We start from the raw sequence: 27780 nt of genomic DNA, 5'->3' as shown, positions 1-27780 counted from the left end.
AATAATATATAAAAATAATGGGAAAAAAAGGAAAATAACATGAAAATAGTGAAAAATTCTGAATGAAATAACAAAAAATATATGGAATAAACAACACTGAATAATAATGAAAATATAAACACATATATAAAAATAATGAACATAAATAAATATCATGAAACATTATGAATACAATAATGAAAGATACATGTATATGGAATAAATAATATATAAAATCATGAAAAGATATTAACTTATTTAAATAATGAAAATAATACATCAAAATAATGAAAAATTATTAATAAAAAAATACAAAACTATATGGAATAAATAAGAAAAATAATATAAACAAATATAAACAAATATATAAAAATAATTTAAAAATGATGAATAAAATAATGACATATATTTGGATTAAATAATATATGAAAATAATAAACAAATATAAAAATAATGAAAATAACATAAAAAACAGTGAAAAATTCTAAATAAAACAGCAAAAAATATGGAATAAATAACATTCAGTGATAATGAAAAATAATGAAAATATAAACACTAATATAAAAAATAATGAATATAATGACAAATTATGAATACAATAATGAAAGATACCAGTTTATAGAATAAATAATATATAAACATTCGGAAAATATATATTATATTATATAAATAATGAAAATAATACAGCAAAATAATGAATAAAATCATAAAATTATGTGGAATAAATAACATAAAAATAACGAAAATATAAACAAATATATAATAACAATGAAAATAAAAATTATGAAAAATTATGAATAAAATAATGAAAGATACCTGTCTTTAGAATAAATAATATATAATATATAAACAGTCTAAAAATATATTAAATGCTCTAAATAATGAAAATAATACAGCAAAAATAATGACAAATTATGAATAAAATCATGAAATTATGTGGAATAGATAACATAAAAACAATGAAAAAATAAACAAATATTTAATTATAATGACAATAAAAATAATGAAAAATTATGAATAAAACAATAGTGAAAAAATATAAAAATGATGAAAATAACACACCACCACAAATAGATTGCAGCCCAGCAGGAACCACTGCTTTTGAGCTCATGCTAATCATGTCATATAGTCGTTATATAACATTTCAGAAACTACAACACAACGGCGAGTGTATACAATCAACGCTTCTGTGATAATGTCTGCGGTAGTGGATCTGTGTAGGTGTTCCTATTGTGGTGGCCAGTGAGTCCATGCACACATGCATACACAGTGGGTGGCTGATAGGGGAAGTAAAATGCTGGAGCAATTCCTTGAATACTAAAATTGGCGATAAATTCAAGCGGCGTCCGGGGTGTCACTGAGATTTGACACGAGCTTTATGGATGACACCACTCAATTCTACTTCCTGTGTCTCTGCAGGTCACAGTGAACTGTTATTGCTGAGAGTCTAGTCAGGTCCCATCAGCTGGGTGTTACTTTGAACTGGTGCTACTTTGCGGATTTGGCTGCTGGCACTTCTTACTTGTCCAGGAAATAGCACTCGGCTTGCATAGCATCGAACTCTGATGGGCTTTCCCTCCTTTAAATCAAGCAATAAGCTCAACAGTACACGATGATGCTAAAATTAGCACGACTTAATGATTGTCCTGTCCTGAGAAGCCCACCAAAAGGAAGCAGGTAGCGGAAACACAAATGTCCAACATACTTGAAGTGGCCATGAGTGAAGAGGACGCTTCCAATGACTGAAGATGAGCAACACAGTGAATATCTCGGAGGGCTCAGGAGAGTGCGTCAGAGCTGAAAATGAACACTCAAGCGGCACAGAGGCGCCGTGAAGAAATAGGCTTCTCATATCCACCGGCAATATTAGGATCTTGATACATTTGGGATTTAGCCTAGAAATCAATCATCTGCCGAGCTCCCTCCCCAAAAGACTGTGCTCCCCCAACACAAAATCGAAGTAAACCAAATTATTTAACAGTTAACTTTATTGTGGTGTTTACCTGAGTAAAACAGCTTTAAAGTTTTACGCTCATACCCTTCCTTGTATTTAATTCTTTGTTTTAGATGAGTGCTGAGGGAGCTCATTAACGTGTTATTTGTGACTTTCTTTTTATAACTAGACCACGCAAGTCCTTGAACACACCACGGCTGTGGACTGTGTACTTTGTCTCTCGTGCATGCACTCAAGTAAAAAAGCATCAGCAATGCTGTATCGTTTTTTTTTTTGACGATGCGCATCCCCGAGCCGTGGCACATTGACAGCTTAATGTTAATGTAAATGTAGAACTTAACGGTCCGCCCTACAGTAAAACATATTTGCATTCAATTTGAGCGGGCATCACAATGCATGCTGGCAAACTGCCAAACACAAGTCATATTGGAGCAAATCTGCAGAGACGTGAGTGCATATGCACGCTGTATGCATACACATTAGCAGCGTTTCCCACTGGACTGCAGTATATTTGTGGCCACGGGTTTGGGGTGGGGGGGTGACTGTTAAAAAGTGATATTAGAATTAGAATAAAAACACAGTAGTTGCAAAACTCTGCATCGGTCTCAACACCTGGGAGCGTTGGTTCTATAGTGCAGTGGTCCCCAACCTTTTTTGACCCGCGGACAGCCTTTTGTGGGAACAAAAGGGGGGGGGGGGGGGTTCGTACATTATAGCGATCTAATTTATCTTATTTATGATGTATTGTGTAAAAGTAAGACATGAATAACATCAAATTAAAAGCACAAAATGAATGCCGACCCAACATCCACCGGTTCAAGTTCCAGCCAAGTTTTTCCAGAAAGATTATTACATCGCTAGCATGAATTAACTTGAGACAAATGTGCACATTAGCACTCAATAAGCCATCAAAACTTACCTTTATGCATTCCCACATAGTATCAGCATTTGAGACCAAATATGAGGTGAAAGAAAAATGCTAAAAATACACTAGTAGTCTATCTGTGCGGCATGAGAGAAAGTTAGCACACGCACAATGGACATGCGTCAAGTGAGACAGATGTAACAGAGAGAATCACTTTTCAAAATAAAACAAAAAAATTAAATAATGGAAATTATTTTTTTTCTGTGCTTCCCGGTACCAAATGATCCACGGCCCGGTACTGGGCCGCGGCCCAGGGGTTGGGGACCACTGCTATAGTGGAATGAACGGAGTGAGTGAACCCTCCTGTCAGTCATTCAGCCTCTTTGTACCAGTGGGGAGAGGCGGGGCTGCTAGCGAGTGCACCTCATTGTGTACCAAACACATTTTGCAGCATCCAAAACATGTACTTTGACCAAACTCCGACAAAACATGCCACCTCATTAAACGTAAACAGCGTATTACACATATAACGTTGCCAGAAGTGAATCAAGGACGTGTATATGCAAATGAGCTGATGTCATTGACACACAATGTGAACTGATTCAAAACAGATTTATTTTTTCTAATCAATACGCTTTGGGGACCTATTGTTTTACATCATGTTTCCGCGCGCGCTTAATTCATTCAAAAGCTCTCGGCATTCCAATGAAAATGTTAAATAAATTAAGGTTTATTGCTTTGGATATGGTGTACTCACATGATTATGCCACATATTACCATTACATTCATGAAAAGAATGGTCTCAAAATATTGTCGACAATAATATCGTTTATCTACAATAATTTGTAGGACAATTATTGTACAGAAAAATATGTTATGGTGACAGTTTTAACTGACACTGCCAGAGGGGTACAGTGTATGTTTCTTATCCTTGCTGCAGTTTGCAGTGGTGGTCAACTGCACTGCATCATAACATGTTGCCATTGTTATGTTGCTAAATAAGATACATGCAATACTAGAAACGCCGCTTATGTAAGTGAGTTTTTCTTTTCACGTAGCTCCTTTATTGTACTGGATGTAATTAGATTGGAGTTGGTCTGTCAGCGGTCAGTGAGACATTTGGCCTTGAGAGATTGTCACAAATGCTTTTTCTACTTGTGCTTCCTGTGGATGTTATTATTGCTGCACTAGGACAGCCGTGTGCATATGGGAGCCTGCTTTTCATAGACCGTATATGTAATGGACGATGACACTTGGATTCCTCCATTGGGGCATTAGTCTGTAAAGTCCTTGTTCAAGTCCTGCTGCAGACAAAATAATCAGGAAATACAGTAAAGTACAAAAGGAGTGGTTAGCATGCTGGCCACACAGTCAGGAGATCGCGAAGATCTGGGTTTGAATCTCCGTTGGGCATCGCTGTGTGGAGTTTGCGTGTTCTCCCCGTGCGTGTTAGGTGAATTGGCGACTCTAAATTGTCCATAGGTATGAATGTGAGAGTGAATGGTTGTCTATGTGTGCCCTGCGATTAGCTGGCGACCGGTCCAGGGTGTACCCCGCCTCTCGCCCGAAGTCAGCTGGGATAGGCTCCAGCATACCCGCGACCCTAGTGAGGATAAGCGGCATAGAAAATGATTGGATGGATGGTTCAGTTTAGAGATGCACAATATCTTTTTTTTTTCAAACAAATACCGATAACTTTCTGCTTTTCAAGACCGATATGTTACCGATAACTTTTTGTAACTACCTTTTTAAAATTTAGATTTAACTGTAGTTTGTGCACACCTGGAGATAAGAAGGATTCTGACAAATTAGGATTTGACCAACTGTACCTGTTGGTTTGTCCTAATCAAATAGCATGACATTACTACGACCACATCACTACTAGCAGGAGAACCAGAGTATAGAGCGGAAGGAGCCACCTGCTGTGGCCCAGCAAAGTGCACTATATTCGGGCACATGCTCCGAGCAGCCAGTGTGAAGCTATGGAGGTCAGGAGAGCCGGGGTATAGCGTGGCCCGGCAACACAGACACTTTTGCGACACTTTTGTCGCAAAGGACTCCTGACACTTTTCTCAGCCAGTCCACCCTGCCCGCAGGTTGACCCAAAGTACTTAGACTCATCCACCTTCCTCACCTCCACTCCTTGCATCCCCGCACTTCCACCTGATACCCTTTCATTGACACTCATGTAATTCTGTCTTGCTACGCCTGACCTTCATCCCGCCACCTCTCCAGGTTTTCTTCTACCTGCTCTCTGCTCTCACTGCAGGTCACTATGTCATCTGCAAACATCATTGTCCATGGAACCTCCTGTCTGACCTCATCTGTCAATCCGTCCATCACCTTAGCAAACAAGAAGGGGCCCAGGGACGATTTTTGATGCAGTCCAACCTCCACCTGTGACACCTGCAGCACGCCCCAGTGCTGTCCAGCTGCCCCCATACATGTCCTGTAGTTCTCTGCCACCTCAGATTTCTTCATGCTGTACCACCGCTCCTGTCTCAGCACTCGATCTATCGTATGCTTCTTCTAAACTCTAACTCCTTCTATCCATCTCCATCAGTTTGCTTGTTCTTAAAGGGATAGTTCGTTTTTGGTTTTTTTTACATGAAGTTGTATGACGGGCTGCACGGTGGCCTAGTGGTTAGCATGTTGGCCAGTCAGGAGATCGGGAAGATCTGGGTTCGAATCTTTGTTGGGCATCTCCGTGTGGAGTTTTCACGTGCGTGCGTGGGTTTTCTCCGGGTACTCTGGTTTCCTCACAAATTCCAATTGGTTAATTGGCGACTCTAAATTGTCCATAGGTATGAATGTGAGTGTGAATGGTTGTTTGTCTATATGTGCCCTGCGATTGGCTGGCCACCAGTCCAAGGTGTACCCCGCCTCTTGCCCAAAGTCAGCTGGGATAGGCTCCAGCATACCCGCGACCCTAGTGAGGATATGCGGCGTAGAAGATGGATGGATGGAAGTTGTATGACATCCCCATCAGCGGTGACTTACCACCCCCACTTTGTCTGGTTGGATTTCGGTGATGAGGAACGTAGTACTTCCTTTAAAAAGTCAGACCTCACAATCGCTCGCCGTTACTTCCTCTCCCGTCGTACTACTGCGCTCTGTCGCCTGTCGGTTGTTGTGTACGTGTTCCGCAGCCGATGAAGACTTTGTCCGCTCATGTAAACGCTGTGAACCACGGTGTTGTGCTGAACCATCCAAGTTTATTTTGCTGAAAGAGCCACGAGGGTTGAGAAAGTGCGGTCTTTTTCAGGAAATGAGCCAAAGCAATTAAGAAGGATCTCTCCCAAAACTGTTCACTCATGCTTCAAGGCTAATTTCTTTCCCATATAAAGTCAGAGCCACCAAAATGCAAAGATCCTCCTCAATTGCTTTGGCTAATTTTCCTGAAACATTTCCCGGACTTTCGCTTGGTTCTTTTAGCAAAATAAACTTGGGCAGTTCAGCACAACACCTGCAATAGCTCATATCGCTTCCCAAACACTCAAAACTGAATTCTTTTCGTATATAAACTGTCCCTGAATTGTCCCTTATTTTTCATCACAACCCTAAAGATTTGAATCTGTCCAAACGTGTTAGCATTAGCCAACCATGAGCGTGGCGCTCTTGCTTTCATCCACATGCGTCAGGAAGTTCACAATGCTATTGATTGGAAACAAGAAGTTAGGAACGCTGGCTATTGATTTACCTTTCCAGAAGTGTTCCCCTTCCACTCACAGCGGTTTCATCTTGGCTTATGTAACCGCCCCTGTTATCCACTTTAGCCTCAACTGGTGTTGCGGCACACATACTGAGGCGCCAACAAAAACAGATACAAAGGGCGGCTGTGCGCAAGCATCACAGGGTCTGCGCAGGGCTTCAACTAATCCATAAACACAGAATGGAGAACGCTTCTCTGTCAGCTTGTTTATTTTAGCTCAAAGGCTTATGTCTGTGCATCACCATCTATTTGCTGCACTGCAGAATTTAGATGTTGATTTCTTTTTAAATTGAAATGGTTCCTCCCGGCTGCGGGACAAAAGCTTCAAAGTATGTCGTCGTCTTTATGATCCGACACCAATGGGAACAGCGCGGCAGATTTGTAGACAGACACACAGAACCAGTCACACACACAACAGCCGGGAGACCCCTGAAACACTTGGATGGGTGGGAACATCCAGTTGTGCTTGAAGGATGAACATGAGTGGAGCAAGCACGAAAAGGAGGATGTACACTCAACTGGAAGTGTACAAGACAATAGCAGGAGGCTTCAAGATTTGTCACATGCAAGACTATTGAGTGAACGGCTGCCATCCGCGACCGTAATTGCTTTAAGGTCAGGTTTCATCCAGATTGTATTCATTCTGTTCCACGCTAGGAAAATGTAATACTAGCCTACATAATTACAATCTCATCTGGTAAGATAGGAGATATACGCACGTAAACGAATGGTGAATGGAATTTGTCCTGTTACATTTCAATTGCAGCCAAATGGTGAGACTTGCTCTGACATTATAGCTTCTGTGCACACACTCGTTATGTAGCGACTTTTCCACACTTGGACTTTTTATATACAGTAATAGGACTGTCACGCTAACAAATTTTGCCGCTCGATAATTGTGCTACAAATTATCGTCGATAATCGATTTTATCGACAACATTTTTTTTAGACCGTTTTTTTTGTCATGAGAGGTGTAATTCACATTTGAACCACTAGATGGTACTCAAGTATAGTGTACGATGTACCAGTGCGAGACACTAGCTTGACACAGAAGTTGCCTGTATGTATGTTTTTGCAATGTAGGCAGGGACACCGTCTGTGAGCGTGCACCATTTTGCATTGTTTTGTTTATATTTGCAGACCAAACTCGTCAGTAAGCGTTGGCTGTCGGGACGAAGGCTCTGCTGTCCGAGGCACCTACATCGGTATTTTTTTTCTCAGTTGAGAAAACTGTCCGTGTCGGTCGTCTGTGTTGATGCACTCACCGTGTTCGTTCTGTTTAAAACCAAAATGTTCCCACACTGGGGCTGTCGGCTGTGGCATTCGCCCCATAAACCACTGCTTCTACGCCTTCTTCATGTTAGCGTATGCTGCCTCACGAAGCTAACTGCTAAACCCTCTGTACTCCACACACAAGTGGCCCCGCCTCCACAAAGAGGCTGAATGACATGAGGGCCCACATTCTTTGTTCATTCCACGATAGAACCAACGCACACAGACGGATGCAGAGGGAACCCTCTTGTCATCCAGCCTGTGAGGCACAGAGAGACGAGCGGATGAAACACACGCACACATGCCCATGTCAATTTATCGAGGGCGCCATAATTATCGACCTGTTTTTATCTTAGCGTTTGATTAATCAATTTATCGATTATCGTGACAAGCCTATACAGTAAAACTTCACCCGCTTTGCGCTTCGGATTTCACAGCTTCAGTTGATCTCGGTTTATCGAAAATATATTTTGTGGTTGAATGCGGCCTATTTTCAACTTTAAAAAATGCATTTTTATGCAAGTTTTACGTGTTTTTTGTCTAAATTTAAAATGTCCAAGCATAAAAATAGCTACATGAACTAAAATACGAATATAAGGCATTCAGAAGACACACTCAAAGGCATTGTGATGATATGTAGTATTCCACACTGGCCACTAGGTGTCAGTACATTGATGAGACAATAGCCACTGCAGGAACTCTCCCTAACAGTCCTCTATTGAGGTGACTGAGCATCACCTCAATAGGGGACTGGTAGAATGGAATATTTTCCCTCTGCTTTGCGCAATGCATTGTGGGCCGTGGGCATCCAAATTAAGTAAAAGGGATGTTAAATGTTCCGTTGTCCCTTCATTTGTCATTTCTAATTATTTTTGCATCATTTTGTGCATGTAAAACTATAATTATTGTCTATAAAATGTGTTTCGTGTTAAAATTTTTGTGTGTCTGCAACGGATGAGTTTGATTTACATTATATTCTATGGGAAAATTTGCTTTGGTTTGAGTTCGCCCTTCGTTAACCAAGGCACCACTGCATATGCTTTGTCTCACTGTGTCATACTGTGTCTTATAAAACTGTAAATTGACTGATTACCATGTTTTGAGCATTAGCATTTTAGTAACAGCAACATTTTGATGAACGTTTCGTGTTGAATCTCATTACATTTTGTTCCTAATGTTGCGCCTTAAGCACACGAATGCAAGCTGACCCGCTCAGAGACGAAACAGGTCACTCACATAGACAGCAGCCGAAAACTTTCAGTGAAGACACACTATTCCATCTGCATGTTTCAAGAGGACAGACTGCTTGAATAGCTTTGAATTAAAAAAAGATATGATAAAAAATTCAGTCTGGCTCGAGCTTTCGCGTAGCTTGCAGCAGGAACACAATTTGATCTTGTAAAAGATTTAGGCCTCAGTGCAGAACTTTAGCATGCGCTTTGGTAAATACATTTATTTCACCCACGTGTTCTTACAAAGGGTCTAGCAGAGAAAGCTGATGCAAGCTGAGATAAATGTCATATGTTTCTCATTAGAAATGCACAATATCTTTTTTTTCAAACCGATACCGATCACTTTCTGCTTCTCAAGACCGATATGATACCAATAACCAATCAATTTTTTACATTTAGATTTAAGTGTAGTTTGTGCACACCTGGAGGTAAGATGGACTGGAAGAAATTAGGATTTGACCAACTGTACCCGTTGATTCATCCTAATCAAATGTCATGACATTCCTACTACCACATCACTGCTATCAGGAGAACTATCAGGAGTCCAGAGTGGAGGGAGCCACCTGCTGTGGCTCAGCAAAGTGTACTGTATTCAGACACACGCTCCAACCAACCTGTGTGACGCCACGGAGGTCTCTGACAAACCTTTTGCACTTTTCAAATGCTGCGGCACAGCGAGCCCCAAGTGTCGTAGCGATGTGGTTTTTCAGGTGGCTGATAAAGTTTTTTGTGTGCTCAACGTTTTTCTTCTTCCCCTCATCGTAGAGCGTTTGGTACAGCTAGCACGCAAAATGTCTCTGAAAGTGAATGTTTACAAGTGAGCTAAGGGGAAGTTACGACAGGCCATTAACCTCACACACAGGAGAAAAAATGAGTGCTTGTTTTGCTCACCTGCACAGTACTTTTTTTATTATCGGTTATCAGAGATATTTTTAATGTTATTGGATTTATTGGTATGATGCCATGATTCCCTCATATCGGCCCGATAATTATTGTGCACCCATAGTTCAATTCAGAATGGCCTTTACTTGCCACTTTTACAGAGGTACAAGCGTGCAACCACCCTTCCGTACATATACAACACACCGTACGATTTGACAGGACAGGATGACTGGGCGATGAAAGGGGGAGAAGAAAGGGAAGAACAAGAGGAGAGGGGAGGAGAAAAAAAAGCAACTCCAAACTACGCTCCTATGGGGGAGTGCAGTGTGGGACTGGCAACATAGGCACAAATAAGCACACTTTACAACATAAGAACTCAAAGACTTGCACCAGGGGAGGGGCAAACGGGGTGGAGGTGTTCATTACTAAAGTTATATTTTCCTCTGCTGTGCCTCGCCCGAAGTCTTCTGGTGCCTCCCAGGCAAGGACCGCCTCGCCTTTTGAAAACTTTGGCCTACCGTATCTGCCCCAGCCGCTGGAGCTCTCCTGTCCCAAGCTTGGATTAATGGCAGGGAAGGACATCTAAAAAATCGGCCACAACAAGTGACTCACACTGACAGATCAATGCAGAGACTGCAAGCCTACAAGATACAAAACGAGTGAGCAGTGGCCCCTGTTTCGCTAGCCTTGAAATGTGGCATGAAAACCCGTATTAATATTCTAACATTTGTAGGCTGTATCTAGGAGAAAAAAATGTGGATTTACTTACTGCCACTGTGGTACGCTTTGCCACAGTCGCACGTCCTCTGAGTCGTAGAAAGATAGTCGGGACAGCTGATGGTACAGCGCTGCTAATCCACATGCACTCCCAAACGTTCTTTCGCGACACAGTGCCAAAGCGGAATACCAAACAATCTGACGTGTCTTTTGGAAATGTGAACAGGCTTACTCCGTCTGCGTTTGGGCAAACGCCTGCCACATGACGAGTGGGCGTAATATCCAAAACGCATATGATATTATGTATTATATTATAACCAAAAAAATGCACCACAACAATATAGGAACAATGTACTCCACGGGTAGTTCCGGGTGGGAGGGTTTTTGAGGAAACATCACTTCCTCCTTCTTCTCCAGAGACTGGTTTCAATGACGAGGCGGTGTCACCACATGGTACGCAAGATTGGGACTACGAGAATGAGACGAGGTGAGAGTTTAACATTAGTTTTAAGAAAAGTACAATGAAAAATATAAAAAAAATGTATGACAATGTATTGTTACACTCTTAAACGTTACACTCTTCTGCACTGTGTGTGTATGCTAGCGGCCCCGCCCTCCACCCACAGAGACAAAGAGACTGTTTGACTGACAAAAGGGCTCACTCTGTTCATGCTGTTGTTGTACAGAACAAACGCGCCAAGGCGCTGGAACCAGTGCACAGAGCGCCTGTTTGGAGGCGGGAGACGAGGAAAACAGACTCGCATGCACGTGGCAATATATTGCGGCCGGCAAAATGATCCGGTTCATTTTCATTTATTGTGTGATTCATTTATTTATTATCACTCCAGGCCTAGTGCACACAAGACATCTTGTCTTCTTGTCACGTTTTAATCTTGTGAGATCTTGTGACACACCTAGTAAATATGCCAAAGTTGGAGCACACAATTAACATATACTGTATGCCTTTCAATAACAAAATCAATGTGTTTTGGGGACACGAGCACTTTAACATCTTGCTTGTGTTGCTTGTATTTTTTTAGCCTCTCCCTTGAAAGCACAGCACACCAAAGACGACGTACCGTATGGCCATTAATGAGCCACAATCTGACAAACAGTAAGTACCGACTCTCCTTCCCAATGTAGATACAAGCTGCCTGCGACCCTCCAATTTCACTTAGTTGTACACTATTGGCTCATTAACCGCAGTGTGTGTAGCTGTCTGCATTCTGTGGAGATCATTAGGGACTCCGGGAACCTCTCTCAACTTCCTGTAATTGTGCTGGATGCTGGGGAAAACCTTTTTAGTAGCGCTATGGCGTGACATTTTGTTCGAGGCCGGTTTTATACACAGTCACACGTCAAAGGAAAACTGCACTTGTTTTAGGAATTTGGCCCATCATCCACAATCTTTATGTGAGACAACAACACACGTCTTTCCCTTTTCTGTGCATTTTCGATAGCCGCCTTGTGCAGGCAGTTTTTTACTAACAATGCAGGTAATAAGGAAACATCCAAAAACCTCCAGCAACGTTTTAAATACATGCTGTAAGCATGTCGTAACAGGCACAGTCATGACGAGAGTGCACAGCAACTAACGCTACTTCCGTGTGTTACTATCAGTAAACACGGCAGACGTCGTGAGAGCCGCCGCCGACTACTTTGAGACAAATGAGGATCCAGAACCTTATCTTTTAGAACCTGAATATACGGAGTGTGAACTGCAGGTTTTAGAAACTGAGCAGGCAAGAAGAGAGTGAAACATCAGAGCAGAGAAAGTCAGGTCCGGCATACCTCGGTGGGGTAAATGTGGAGCTTTCCGAGCCCTGCCGACAGAAATCGAGTGTTTCTGCCGCACTGAATGGCGCACAGTGTTACCATTAATGGAAAGGCTTTGTGTATCTGGCGAGGCGGACACTGCTCCAAGAGACTGCATCACAACAAAGAACTGTTAACACTAACAAACCCTGCAGCGGTAGAAACTTTTTTCCCACCTACCCAACTGGAATGAACTGGAAAAGACGCCCCAGGTCAGCTGGACCAGACGGACCATTGAGTCACCTTGATATTGATTCTGTAACAATGGAGCATATGGTGCTTGATATTGCAGCTATATACAGTCCATCTATCCCTGTCACGATGCCAGAAAAGAAGTTCCTCTGTGTTAGCTCCTACAATAACAATGTCTGCCTGTTCCCGGTGAATGTTGGCCTCCGCCCTCCGGGTTGGAAGTGAGGTCTTGCCCCTGGAGGAGTTCAAGTATGTCGGGGTCTTGTTCATGAGTGAGGGACGATCGGAGCTTGAGGTCGACAGGCGGATTGGCGCGGCGTCTGCAATAATGTGGTTGCCGTACCGGACCGTTGTGGTGAAGAAAGAGCCGGAAGGCAAAGCTCTCAATTTACCAGTCGATTTGTGTTCTAACCTTCACCTGTGGTCATCAGCTTTGGGTCGTGATACAAAATGAGCTTCCTCCGTAGGGTGGCTGGACTCACCCTACGAGACAGGGTGAGGAGTTCGGTCATCCGGGAGGAGCTCAGAGTAGAGCCGCTGCTCCTTCACCTCGAAAGGAGCCAGTTGAGGCCATCTAGTTCGGATGCCTCCTGGACGCCTCCCTTGTGAGCTGTTCCAGGTATGCTCGGCCGGGGTAGGGCCCGAGGCTGACCTAGGACATGCTGGAGAAATTATGTCTCACAGGTGGCCTGGGAACGCCTTGGTGTCCTCCTGGTGGAAATGGAAGAGGTGGCCGGAGACCAGGAAGCCTGGGCTTCTCTACTGAGACTGCTGCCCTCCGCAGCAGAAAAAGGATGGATGGATAGAATAACAATGTCGATATAGCTTGGTTAATATGCAGGTACTGCGTTTGGCTGGCGACCAGTCCAGGGTGTACCCCGCCTCTCGCCCGAAATCAGCTGGGATAGGCTCCAGCATACCCCCGCGGCCCTAATGAGGATATGCGGCATAGAAGATGGATGGAAGGATGGACTAAGCAGGTAAATAGAGCGTTGTAGGCAGTTTGTGGGATGCTTTTTTAGAAGGCGTCAAGGCAAAATAGGTGAATTCTCATTATCTGCATTCTTAGTGAAAACCTGCCAGCAGGAGGCAGCTATCTAAAATGCACAGAAAAAGGAAAGAGTGTGGTCTTACCTCACATAGGGATTGAGGATGATGGCCAATTTTTTTTTTTTTTTTAAAGTACACTCGTCCTTTAATGAAATGTATGCAAACTGCACGCAAATCGACACAAACAATCACATTTCACCTGCAACGTGAGGCTTGGAGATGTGAATTCTCTCTCTGTGCATTCACCTGCCTTTTTCCCTCCCTCGGCGCGCTCAGCCGACCCACACAATACGCCCACACGCTCACCCTGCAATCCTCCACATTTATTTGACACGTTTTATTCTGTGCTTCTCCTCTTTGTCTAAATGCTACTCACGCTGTCGCTCGCTGCAAATCATTCAGCCGTCACAGAAGAAAGAGTTCTCATCTGTTTTTCTTTTCTTTTGATCAGCTGACATTGTCGTGAATGCGCTGAGTGAAATGATCACACGGACACGTTTTAGTAGCGTCTTTACATGCAGCCTTTTCTGCGTTTGCCCACCATTAGTTTTGTGGAGCCACATTACTGTGAACTCCTGTGTGACCTCAAAAGGGTAAAACCAGCGTTCATTCATAGACATCTTCCTCTTTACACCGGCTATTATCTGCCTCACAATGATATCCTCTCATCCTCCCACATCATCTGAGCTGCTAGAGCCAACATGTCAACATGTGGGCTCTAATATTTGATCAAGACAAATAATAACCAGCACTCACATGGTCTCGTCGTTCTGAAACTCCAGCTTGCCAGACACTTCCTCGTAGTCCTCCCCGGCCTTGGCGGTTCCCTCGACGGTGTGGTAAGGCACCGCGACCTTCCCCCTCGCTCCGGACGTCCGGTGAACCTTGAGCTGCATGTTGCCGATGCTCTCGCTGACCCTGGTGGACTTGCTCTCGAAGGTAAAGATGCCGGCGTGGTCGTCGTCATAGATGGTCACGGTGGCGGTGTGAGCGCTGCCGAGGGCGGCTTTGGGCGGGATGTGGGAGGAGATGCCTACCATGCTGTTGCTGGAGGAGATGGAGCGCGGCTCCAGGATGGACACCTCAGCTCGGTGCACTATTCGGGGGTTGCTGAGGCGCACGTAGAAGTGCTCGTCCTCTTCGAAAATGTCGTCGTCGATGACGCCGACGGTGAACTCTTTTGTGGTCTCGCCAGGCTTGAAGACCAAAGTGCCCTCAGCAAACTCGTAGTCCGAGCCAGCGTTGGCAGTCCCATCTTCTGTGCGGTAGTCCACCTGTTTGAGAGCAAACATAGGAGATGGTTGAACTTTTACTGGCTGGTGTAACAAAATACTAAGTTATTCATGCTTTCTTCTCACCTTCACTGTACAGCCACTCTCTCCTCCATGGCGGCTCACTGAGAGCTTTAAGGAGCCACAGTTTTCAAAGCACTGGTAATGGGAGGGGTCAAACTGCAGGTAGATGGTGTTCGGATCCTCTTCTTGTCCACTGGCCTCGTGGCAGCTCACCACCTTCCTGGCTTGGTCGGCAGCGTGCTTTTTCAGGATGTTTCCAGCTCCAATCATCATGCGTGTGGCCTGGATGCGGTAGAAGGCCCGGCTCTTCTGTTGCTGCACCAGAACTTGGTAGTTGGCCATCTCAATCAGCTGCTCCATGTCCTTCTCTGGATGCCTCTGCTTCAATTCTTTCAGGGTGCGAGCCATCTCCCTCCTGGCTTCCTCCTCCTGGTCTTGTTCCGCACTCGTCCCTCCGCCTTCCTCCACCCCCTCCAGCATACCATCCAGAGCCTCCTTGGGGTGCGTGTGGGAGTTGACCCCCTGGCCGTCCATCTCCAAGTCCATTTTGGTGAACATGGCGTCCCCCTCCGATTCGATGATAATGCCGCGATTCTTGTCGGTGCGGTAGCGTCTGTTGACGTACTTGTAGAAGAGCAGGCGGCGATCTGCGATCCAAGCTTGCAGCACACAGAGTGGGAAGAAGAGGAAGGTGAGGACTGCCTCCCAAACCTCCACCTCCCCAGGGGAGAAGACAGACAGAATGAGGTACAGCCAGATGTAGGCAAAGATGCTCCAGGCGGCAGTGACAAAAAACACCCTCAGGTGCTTTATCTTGCGAGTCTCATTTTCTGGCACCACATAGACACAGAGCGCTATGATGATGAACATGTTGAACGCGGCACTGCCCACGATGGTACTCGGTCCGAGTGCTCCAGATTCAAAATTATGACCGACCACCTCAATGACAGACAACAGGATTTCAGGGGCTGAGGAGCCTAAAGCCATTAAGGTCAGGTTGGACACGGTCTCGTTCCAAATACGCACCGTCGTGGTTGTTGTCTCTCCGTTGGGCTTCTTGATGGTGATCTCTTTTTCCTGGGATGTGATGACCTCAATGGAGGACATGAAGCGGTCCGCAATGATGGACATGCCCAGGAACATGTATATTAGCGCTGCAAAGTAAACAATGGCCCGTGCCACCTTGTCACCCACCACAGGGTTCTGGGGATTCCACATGGGAAGCACCACTCCGTCAGAGCAGTTATCTTCACTGGTGCAGTTCCTTGGTGGGCTGCCAGGACCTTCATGGCTGGAACTGCCTTGGGACACGTGGGTGACTCCCGGGAGCAGGAGCAGCAGGATTGAGATGAACATACAAGGAGTGAAAGATGGAGTCCTCTTGTGGAGTAACATGGCTCAGTGACAATGTTTGCTAGTCTGCTGAGTTCAATCCATGTGGAGGTTTATTGATAGCAACCTCTACAAGAAAATAAGGGAAAAAGGTCAGTTTTTGCACAATGAGATTCAGATACTCCATCAGAGTGTGAATGCTGAGAGAGCGCGCTGCGGAAATTGTATCTTATGATTGCTGAGAGACAGGTGTTCACACTACAGGTGGTCCTCGGGTCGCAAATGAGTTCCATTCCTATGAAAGTCAAAATTTTGTGTGAGTCAGAACTCAAACCTAAATTAACGCTAACTTTCAAGCGTGTTTATTCCGCCCTCTTCCTGCTCCGACCCTGCGAGCCACGGCCCTCGCAAAAACACACACGCACGTGCCTTAGTTGTGTTTGTTGCCAGCTAATAGTAGCGATTTGGTGAAGTTTAGCTTCTCGCGTTATCATAAACACACAGTGACTGCAAATTGTTGATTGTTTTTCTGAGCCTTTTGCTGCGTATGTGCACGTGCGATGGACATGCCCGCGTATACGTGAATGAAAGCCACGAACGTCAGCAATTGTTTTTACAAAGTTTAACTTCAAATCACACAATCTGTTCTTTGACATCCGCTAGCCGGTGGTGTTGTCTTATATAATAGGGTTGAAAAAAGTGGAGGAACAGCAGTGTTACCATTGATGGAAAGGCTTTGTGTATATGGCGCGGAGGACACTGCTCCAAAAGACTGCATCACAACAAACAACTCTCAGCGCTAACAAACTCTGCAGTGGTAGAAACTTTTTCCCACCTGGCCAAAATCAAGCTGGACTATCAAGTAAGTCACCATGATATTGATTCAGATACACACAGCACGTAGTGCTTGATATCCATCCAGCGTATCACTACTGCAGAAAAGTAGTTCCTCTGTGTTAGCTCCTACAATAACAATGTCGATAAACTTGGTTAACATGCTTGGTCACAGCATGTAAATGGATGTTTTTTTAGAGGGCTTTATAGGCGAAATAGGTGAATCATCATTACTTGTTAGTGATTGGCATTGCTGGTGAATAACTGAAGCCTTTAACATGCTTGAGGATACTGTAAGCGACCTGGCAGTAGAAGAGATTTGTGATTTCCGACCGTCTTTTAACGTGACACGAATCCCAGCCGTGTATATGGCTGTGTTGCTGACCGACCGACTTCTCGTCACCGTCCGGGTCGACGTTACAGTACGGCCTTTATCCTTAATGACGGTCGAAATGACAAAGACCACATGTATTGCTGTGAGACAAGCATTTACAATATGCTATATAAATATACTGAGTGTCCAAATTTGCCTTTTGCTTAAACTCTGAGACGTGTTGAAACATTATTGTTTGCTACAAAGAGAAATCAGTCCCACTACTTCTACTGTGCGTGAAAATGTGCAGTGTGTTAGTGCTGAGAGACAAGCATGTACAGTCATGCCATACAAACATTTTGCATCAATACTGTAAGCCAATCCAAGCAAAAGCATTGGAAGAGAATTGCAATTGTAGTTCCGAGTCAGAGTCCGAAAATAAATTTGTATAACAGAAGCACTCATGCTCTTTTATATGCAAATGACGTGGGATCCAATCGCTCGGCAGGTTTGGGCTTCGGAAAGCAGAAATATTGGTACCTACTAATCGTTGAGTCATTGCCGTTGAACCTCTCGGCCCTGTCCCCCTCCCACGCACGCTGTGTAATGCGGTCATTTTGTGTGAAGCGGTGGTGGAAATGTTACCCCTCTGAACTTGCGGCACGAAGAGAAAAAGTGACTCAGTCCGGAATGTAACGTCAAGTTAGATGGGATGCCAAACAGGGCTGCCCCTGACCAAACAGGAGCTCTAAGCAGAATTTTATCTGGAGGCTCCCACCCCCATTCTAAATAGACTGCATTATGTTTTTTGGGCCCCGACTGGGCGGCTGCGGCGGCTACATCTTTAGGACCTAACTGACACATGTCGAGTAACCTGGGAGGGTCACTAAATATTCTTATATTTTATTTTATTATTATATTATGATAGATCGTTTATGCACTTTGTTGTATGGCAGGAAGACTATTGTATTGCATTTTATGGTAGAATAGTAGTTACGAAGAGCTGTGAGTGACACTAAAAAGACACAGATGCTCACCTGAAAGTTTGCAGGTGACAATGAGGTTTTATGAAGGCTGGAAAAGGTTGTGGAAAGTTATGTAAGATGCAAAGTTCAAAAGAGGCCGTGCTCATATTGCATGATCTGATGCTCTCGGGGAGAAGAATAGAGAAAGCAGAAAAAGCAGTCTTAGAAGAGAGAGAAAAACATCTTATCTTCATCGGTCGCTTTATAGAGGAAACAGGAAATGTTAACTCATGTTTGATACATGGAAACATTTGCATTTAACCACTTAAGGGGTCTTTGCAAAATATATGGCAATAGCTCAGCATATTATTTTTACCCTTTTTTGTCCATCCATCCATTTTCTGTGGCGCTTATCCTCAGTAGGGTCGCGGGGGTATGCTGGAGCCTATCCCAGCTGACTTCGTGCGAGAGGCGGGGTACACCCTGGACTGGTCAGCCAATCGCAGGGCACAGATAGACAAGCAATCATTCCTGTGGACCATTTAGAGTCGCCAATTAACCTAACATGCATGTTTTTGGAAAGTGGGAGGAAACCGGAGTACCCGGAGAAAACCCACACACGCACGGGGAGAACATGCAAACTCCACACAGAGATGCCCAACGGAGATGGGAAACCAGGTCTTCCCGATCTCCTGTCTGTGTAGCCAGCATGCTAACCACTCGGCCACCGTGTGGCCTAGCCTTTTTTATGTTAAGAAGATAATTGTGTCATAATTGTATGATTTAACGGAAGTGAAATGAGAAAGTAACCATTGGGGGTGTAACGATTCATTCATACATCAATGCATCGATTTAAATTTGCATAATGTCCCTCACCTTTGGCTGCAAATCCTTTGCATTGCACTATTTAAAGTAAATAATTCATCACGGCAAGCTATACCACCCTCTGTTCATCCTTATTTTGTATTGCGTTTTTAACTCATTTTTTGTACTCGATAATTAATAATTTATACCGGATTCCTTAACAAAACACAACAGGAATCTAGAAAACTTCACCAGCACTGTCCAGTATCCACGTATTTATTTCACAGTTACACTGGTTGAATTTTTGCTAAAAAGTTACTGGATCGTTTCGGATCGTATCGCTCTAAATGAACCAGTATCATCCTTGAATCGAATTGGCAATCACGAATCGAATTATTATTAAAACGAATCGTTACACCCTTAGTAAGAATGTATTTGTATGCTGGACTATATCAAGAAGTCGTCTACATTGCGTGGAAGTTAGACAAATACTCTCCTCTAGACAAACTTGGATTCAAACTTTAACTTCAACGGTGCTGAACTGAGGAAGTGAGGAAGGTCTTAGAGGAAATGGGAGCCAGCCAGATCAGCAGTCCATCTGTCCTCACAAACCAAAAGCAACCCAGAGCCTGGGACTTTACTGGATTAGAGTCGACATTCACCAGAATTAGGATTATCCCCGAGTAGCGAATACTACTTTTTTAACTTTTTCGCCTTTGGTTCTCGATTTTATATCGGGAAAAAATTAAAGGGGACCTATTCTACTAATTTTCGGGCCTTTGTGTTGAGTTCTGGACTCCTATAGCAGCTACACACGATAACCCGCACAGAAAGCTTTTTAGATCTTCCAGACTCTGCACCTCTTCCTGCAGTGTTTCCTGCCTCCCAAACGGTCTATGTAATTTACTCCACCCCCGGCCCTCCTCCAGCTACGCCTCCCGCCGAGCCCACTCTGCTGTGATTGGACACACTCCCAAGCACTCCCGAGGACTTCCGGGCAACTGCCGAACCCCTTTTGTCCGATTACTTATGCAAAATAAACACTGATAAATTGTTACTTACAGCTTGCTCTTCTGACTCTTCAACACGACCAAGTAATGTTGGAAAGGCGTCGGACTTCAGCAACAGCTTTGTATGGGTCCACATTCCCGTGTGAAATGCCGCCGACCGACGAGCATATTTTTCTCTTGCTGGCCGGGAATCAGCAACTCCAACCACTGCCTGATGCTTGCCTCTTTAGGCACACCCAAACAAACATTTCCCGGGAGCCATACGTGCTAATGGTGAACAGAGAAGAGCAAAGCAGAGCGGTGGGAGGGCAGGCCTACAGCGTTTGCCTGGGCATGCCCATATAAGGAAGCCCGGGTTGCATTGACGTCAATGGAACTCGGTGTTAAAAAAAACTCAGCGTGCAGAGCCGTCCAAAACTGTTATCAGGTCTCACTTCCAAATGCGCAAACCTCATTATCTGACGCGTTGGCATCGTTTAACACGAGAATACAACATTGCAACAACATTTATAGGTCAGAAAAGAGGAAAAGCATAACAGGTCCCCTTTAAGGTTTTAGATAAAGACTTTTTAGTGTTTCTTTTCCAAGAACTTTGGACAGAGGACTTGTTCTAAGGTTTTATGTTTCTTTTTGTCCAGATATATGTGAATGGAGCTCAATTTGTATCTATTCGTATCAATCAAATCGTATTTAGATGAGTCAATTATCCCAGGTCAATTCCAAGTGCACTAAATCATAAGAAGAGCAGCGCCTCCCGTATGACATGTCTATGATGTCACACTTACATTAAGAACGTTACACAGGGCGTAGAAAGTCATGGTGTAGAATAAATGTTTCTGCAACATTACATAACTGGCCACATGCCGACTAACAGGAACTGACAGGTGCCATGAGTGCACTCAGACAGTGCGCACTAAGCCAAGAGGATAGGTTTCTGCCCGGTATTTAATCAGGAAATGTGCAAATTCTGTGATTCTTACTTAAGAAAATGATCAAAACGATTGGAAATACAATAAGAATACAGTTCAAATATTAATATTAATATAAATATAAATCATTAAAATACAAGACAAATATGAATATTTGTTTTATGTTATCGTTACGAGTGTCACGAGAGACTCAGTTCATGAGATGAGACGACACACGAGATTGGGTCTTTGAACTTTACTTTTAAAAAAAAGTTCAATGACAAAATATATGACAATATATGGCAAACTACAAATATAGTTTCTACTATGTTACACTCTTCTGCACTCTGTTTGCATGCTAGCGGCCCCGCCTCCACCCACAGAGACAAAGAGACATTATGACTGACAAAAGGGCTCCCTCAGTTCATGCTGTTGTTCTACGGAACAAACGTGCCAAGGTGCTGGAAGCAATGCACAGAGTGAGTCCTCTTCCTACCTGTTTGGAGGCGGCAGACGAGGAAAACAGACACACATGCACGTGGCAATATACTGAGGCCGGCAAAATGATCCGGTTCATTTTCATTTATTGTGTGATGAATTTATTTATTAGCATCCCAGGCCTAGTGCCCCCGAGACTTGTCGTGTTTTAATCTCGTGAGATCTTGTGACACCCCCGGGGGCAATGTCCACACGGAAACATTTTCAAGTCAAAACAGCAAAGTATTTTATCGTTTCAGCCTCTCAACCACACGAAAACGCCGTTCTGCGTGCCCTGGAATAATATATTTTGACAACGGCTTCCAGAGTGGGAAAATCTGAAAACGCCGGCTCGTCGTTGCGGTGTAGATGAGCAATCTGCTTCTTCTTTAAAACGGTGACTTCAGCGACCCATCGCCGTCACGTGACCAGAAGTGAGCTTTGACGACCAGCCACCATAATATCGGAATATTTCGAGTGTCATGACTCACCGCGATCGAAATTCTCCTGGTATCTTTTTGTCTTATCCTCCCAAAGTGACGCACGTATATTCCACTTCGTCATAAGTGTAGCCGAGCCTTGGAAAGCGAAGGACGACGGACGTATGCGCATGTGTTCGTTCTTCTTCTATGGCTTGGTGTGTCACGTGGTTCCGTCTGCGTGTCTGTTCACAGCGTCACACGGTGGCGTGCCTGCTGTATTAATCGTTTTCACTCAGGGATCCGTTCCCATCTACTCCTGCCACTATTTCGTCATCCAACACGGTGAGGACGCACATTTTTTTCATCACGCCAAACAAAAAAGAATACCTCAGGAGCGTTCCCGTATGGACGGGGCCCTGGTTATCACGATTAGGTTTTTTAACATTTTTCATTCTGACAGGTGAGGCTCTGCCTCTGTTGACCCTGTCCGCAGCTGGGATCCAACCCACGCCCTGTGCTTTAAAAGGCAGCAGCGGTACCATTACACCAGCAAGGACTGACAGGCGAGTGTGTGAATTCTGCCATTTTACTCTCTCTCTCGGGCAGACTTGGTGCTCCGTGCCTCACGGCAGCGATGTGCATCCTTTGCGCATTTGCAGAGAATGCACACCCTTGCACAAAACTGATAGCACAGGGAGTATGATGGGGTATGATGCCAAAGATAGAACTGACTGAAAATAAGAACAATGCAGTTGATTGCGAACATCCATTGGCCATTTTCCACAAGGATGAATCCAGCGGAGACTCTTCCTTTCCTTCTTGCTTTCCTTTACATTTATTTAATCGTAAAATGTGTCTATTTACAGACTGACGTTTTTGTCCCTAACCCTACTATTCCAGCTTTTTCATTCATCCCATTCCTTTGACCTAGATGGTTAAAATGTTATCCTTGTTTTCACGTCTCATTGTGCTGTGTGTGTGATTGGGTCGGACAGTAAACGCGAGTGCTGCAGTTTCCCTTGCACGCAGCCCACTTAATCCACTTTTGTCGTATAAAAACGCCACACTCACACACTTGAGGTTGACACAAGAACGCAAGAAAAAAAAGTACCATATTACGTCGTTTAAGCTACATCAGAGGCAAACTTATTCCCGCTGGATTTCTTGGCAGCAAAATGACTGTTTCAACGGCTTGAGTGAATAATTCAGAGTGGAGCGCCAGTGCAACCCAGAGGCTTCACATCGGCGTCAGTCTGAACGGGGAGAGGAACAGCACACCGGGGAAGGTGTAATCTGATGCGCCTGATCAAAATTTTAAGACCGTCTCAAAAATAGGTTGCCTGCCTACAGCTGAGGGGATGTGACAAGGCTTCAGCCACGCCGTGCGCGCTCATTGGCATGCAGCGGGGGAAGCGCTGCAAACGCCACACGCTGACCCGCGAGCGCACGTTTTGGCAGCACCGCCGCGTTTCAAGGTGAAGCGGCGCGGTCGTGCAAATCAAAGACACATGCCTTCTTGTGTGGCGCACGAAGTCGCTATTGTGCCTCAGCTGGTGTGACAAATCAGCACTTGACCTCTCCGAGCTCTACTTTTAGACCATTTAATGCTTCAAAGGCGTTGTGGTGAAGTGTCATGTGGATCTGATATGATTGCAATCATGCACAAATGTTGAGTGGGCGATGTTTCGATGGTAAAGGCAAGCGCACCAACTGCTGGGACTACGCCTGGCATTTGCTCAGTGGCACACATTTCATTTATAGCAACAAGGTAGAGTAAGCGGCTGTTTAATATAATCGGAATAACCACAGGATTTTCAGCCTTTATTGAATGCAACCAAAGAATAATTCACTACCTGGAACTACCTGGAATGCCACAGGGCAACCTCGGTTAGTGTACGCTATGTGTTTTTCGGTTAACGTCCAGAATTTTGCCTCGATTCGTTTTGAGGTTAGCACTTCTTGTCATGTTGTTAAAACACCGTGTGAGTCCAACTGTGTTCTTAACTCTTAACTCATCAATACCAAAGATGTATTTATACTTTTTTATAATCCCGAACGCCCGATCCCAACCACATACTTATACGTCTTTTACATTTTTTGCGCCAGAGGCACAAAGAGGTGATGATGCAACTCTCCACTAATGCATTTCACTTCAGAGCAATTTTAAGCCATGAAAACGGCCACAAGGCGGAAGACGTGCATTTGGGAAGAGCTCGGTGGAGATTATGTGGATGGAAAAATCACACATGACAGGAAGGAGGAAGTGAGAGAGCGTGGAAGAGTGTGGTGTGCAGAATGTTACACATTGTAGGCAAATATTAACGCATGCACACATACTGTAGTTCAGTTCCAAATGTGAAAATTAGTTCATGGTTTTACATTTGTAAATAAACTGGTATTTTGATGTAAAACAACCCATTTTTTGTGTTGTTTATGTTGTTTAGATATTTGAGCTGTCACAAAAGCAAAAAATATTTGTGTCAAAGTGAAAGTTATGCTTTTGGCTTTTCACAAAAAGCTGTTTATCTCCATTTTCTAGTCGGGAAACTTAACTTTTGGTAGGTTCCATGTTTATGTAGCCGTAGAACACAATATTCTGTGTGCCTTGAAAGATCAATCAAAATGGTCTAAAATGGCCGCTACCGAAGGGGTTGTCTTTTGAAAAATGGATGGGATTGAATGAGTTAATGTTTTTTTTTTTTTAAACACAAGACGTTCTTGTTAGCATCCTATGAGCTCGCTAACCCGTGCAAATCAGTGGTTGACTGTGTAGTTCTTTGCTAACAGTTAGTTTAACGGCTATGCCACCATGCTCAAAAATGTTAAAACATGTTTTTATAGTTTTACCATTTTAATTTCACATGCATAAAACAACTGGAAATGCATATTAATGATATGAATACATTTTAATGAACGCAATAAATGAATTTTTACCTTCAAGGAAGACTATGTGATAGTTGCCAAAGACGGCAATGTGGCAGAGAGATCAGCACATGACGCCACCTTCTTGTTTTGCTATGAGTTATTTCTTGAATTTATTAGTGTTTCTCACCGTCTTTATCAAAATGCTGGCATTTGCAACTTTCTCTGGCTCCATTTTAGGTTATTTTGCCGCCGTGATCAAAAGAAAAGCAGAGCCAACACAATGGAATTCAAGAAAAAAAACAGGAAGTTGGTGTCTGTATTGATCTCGCCGCCACATTGTGTCTTTGGGAATCAAACATGTCTTCAATGAAGGTAAAAGTAACCTTAAATGTTCATTCATCTCTTTAGGTCATCATCTATATGTATTTTTATTTTTTTCTGCATTTATAAAACTATAAAAGTGAGTTTTGTGTAACATTTTTGGCTTCCTGGAATGGATTAATTGGATATAGAGTGGAACTTCGGTTAGAATCCTCCCCGGTTATGGTTCAAAATTCACGCCACCGTTTTGCCCGGGTTCTTTCTCGTGCATTCTCCGGTTCGTGTTGCATTTGGACTCATGCAGTGTGTCAACAGCACAATTGTACACTAACTGGAGAACGCACGCAAACCGAGACAAAACGTTAACCAAGGCTTCACTGTAAATGAGGAATGAAAGGAATAAATGAACATCTGAGGTGAATTTTACCATCACTGAAGACGTGATTGTTGCCAAAGACGCTGTGTGGCAGCGGGATCAACCACCACCACCACCTTGCTGTTTTCAGTTTCAGTTGTGTCAACAATCAGGTCTTCACTGAACCTTAAATGTCAATTTATCCCTTTCGTTCATCATTTATATGTATTTTTATGCGTTTTCTGCGTGTCAAACTATAATTGTAGAACTACAAAACTGTGTTTTGTGTTAACATTTAGTGCAGATTAACTGGATTTTTTGACTAGCGGGCCACATTGGGTTAAAAAATGTGGCCGAGGGGCCACAGTGTATTGGCGGTCGTCAAACAACAACATACTCATGGTGCAACGAAACGAAAACACTACGCATCCACAGCAAGTTAACGCATTACATAAATCAACTACTACTACTACCACGTGGGTGATAAACAACAACTAAGCACTGAACATAACACACAACTTAAGATGTTGTTTACAAGTACCCGCAAGGCATGCTGGGTAGCCCAGCAGCAACTATGATATGAACTTTGAACGATAAAACACTGGACATCAAGAGTATGTTTAACGTCCCTCCACGTTTGCTTCCCCGATGACCTCCTCAACACATTTTACAATCAAGCAGTAGTGTGACAAACACAACAAAATGTTGGGAGAGAGCGTAGCACGAGCTACACAGCATGCCTCGTGGAGGGGAAATATGGGTGTCATTTTGGCACGGGTATTGTGTGTACACATTTGTTGGTATGCTCACATGGTGCAGTACGTTGTGTGTGATGTGTGTTGTTTTTTCATGTGCTAGCTACAGATGACATCTGACTATCTCCTGCGCGACTCAATCGTGCCACAATAGCACTGAAAGTCGTGTTGTCGGCTACATCTTAGATGTTAAAAGGTTTGAAAAAAAGGAATTTGGAAACAACGGTGGGGCCTGGATTAAGACGCTTGGCGGGCCCCATGTGGCCCGCGGACCGCAGTTTGCCCATCCCTGGGTTATCATGTTGGCCACACAGTCAGTCGATCTGGAGGATATGGGCACGTATCTCCGTTGGACATCTTTGTGTGTGGGCTTGCACGTTAGACATGCATGTTAGGTTCATTGGAGACTCAAAATTGTCTGAACTGTAGTATGAATGTGAGTGTGAATGGTTTGTTTGACGAGCCTCTCGCCTGAAGTCAGCTGGGATAGGCTCCAGCATTCACTCGCCACCCTGGTGAGGATAAGCGGCATAGAAAATAGACGGATGGATAGTTGGATTTACGTTATTTCTTATAGGAAAACTGGATTTTGGCTGTAGGCTGACCTTCTGGGACGGACTAATGACCAGCGCTCCACTGTATGGATATTCATATCATGCACAACAACAGCCCGTCACTGCGCCCATTCTCTCTTACATTTAATATCCCAAGAGACATTTCTACTCACCTTGCAACAGTTGAGTCCTCAGGAGCGGAACAACACACTTTTCATTTCTCCCTGCAGAAACAGGAGCACATCCTTTGAGATAAAGTTGTATCATCATCAGCACACGTCATTAAAGACACACTCTCAGTGCAACTAAAAAAAAAACATAATTGCAAATGCATCGGCATGCACGAGAGGCTAATTGACGTCTCCTTTTGATGCAGCATCACATGTACTCACAGGAGCCTGCTTTTAGTGCCTCTAGCCTGCAGATGAGCAGATCCACTGATGTTGCCTTGCTTGCGCTTATGTGTTGGAGTCAACCCCCCCACCCCACCACTCTTTTTTTACATCAAACTTAACACATCCGGATTAGTTCATCTTGATAGAAAAATGCCTCTTTTGCTCCACAGCGACAAAAAAAAACCACAATGCATGCATGTGATTTGCATACGCCAATTGTTCGGTGCGTAAAATATGACTCTCCTCTTTGGTCGCCAAATTCCAGCAAAGTGTCCTCTTAGGAAAGCGTTCCCTCAGTGTTTTCATCCGATAAATCTACTGGGAGTGCATAAAAAAATGGGAAATCCCTCTCTTGTGAGCGGAGGAGAAGGCAAAGCGGTGCACATGAGAGAGAGGAGGCGTGGATGGGAGGGTGCTGGTGGACCGACATCTGCACATCATCACATCACAAGGACCAGGACAAGATGGATATGGAGCGTGGGGATGGTGCATGGCAGGCGAGAAA

General features: G+C 43.9%; 1 protein-coding gene across 1 annotated transcript in view; it reads right to left on the bottom strand.

Annotated features, from left to right (window-relative positions):
* slc8a4a (solute carrier family 8 member 4a) overlaps positions 1–27780 on the bottom strand; it is a 51964-nt gene extending 24184 nt beyond the window's left edge. The window contains exons 1-4 of the mRNA XM_054754843.1: positions 27273–27780; positions 27054–27104; positions 15029–16426; positions 14427–14944 (exon numbers count right to left, since the gene is read on the bottom strand). Of these exons, the coding sequence (XP_054610818.1) occupies positions 14427–14944; positions 15029–16360 (1850 nt within the window). The 5' untranslated portion in view covers positions 16361–16426; positions 27054–27104; positions 27273–27780. The remainder of the gene's footprint in view (positions 1–14426; positions 14945–15028; positions 16427–27053; positions 27105–27272) is intronic.

This window comes from Dunckerocampus dactyliophorus, chromosome 16 (assembly GCF_027744805.1).
Source record: "Dunckerocampus dactyliophorus isolate RoL2022-P2 chromosome 16, RoL_Ddac_1.1, whole genome shotgun sequence".
Lineage (NCBI taxonomy): Eukaryota > Metazoa > Chordata > Actinopteri > Syngnathiformes > Syngnathidae > Dunckerocampus > Dunckerocampus dactyliophorus.
This window is presented reverse-complemented; position numbering and strand designations above follow the sequence as displayed.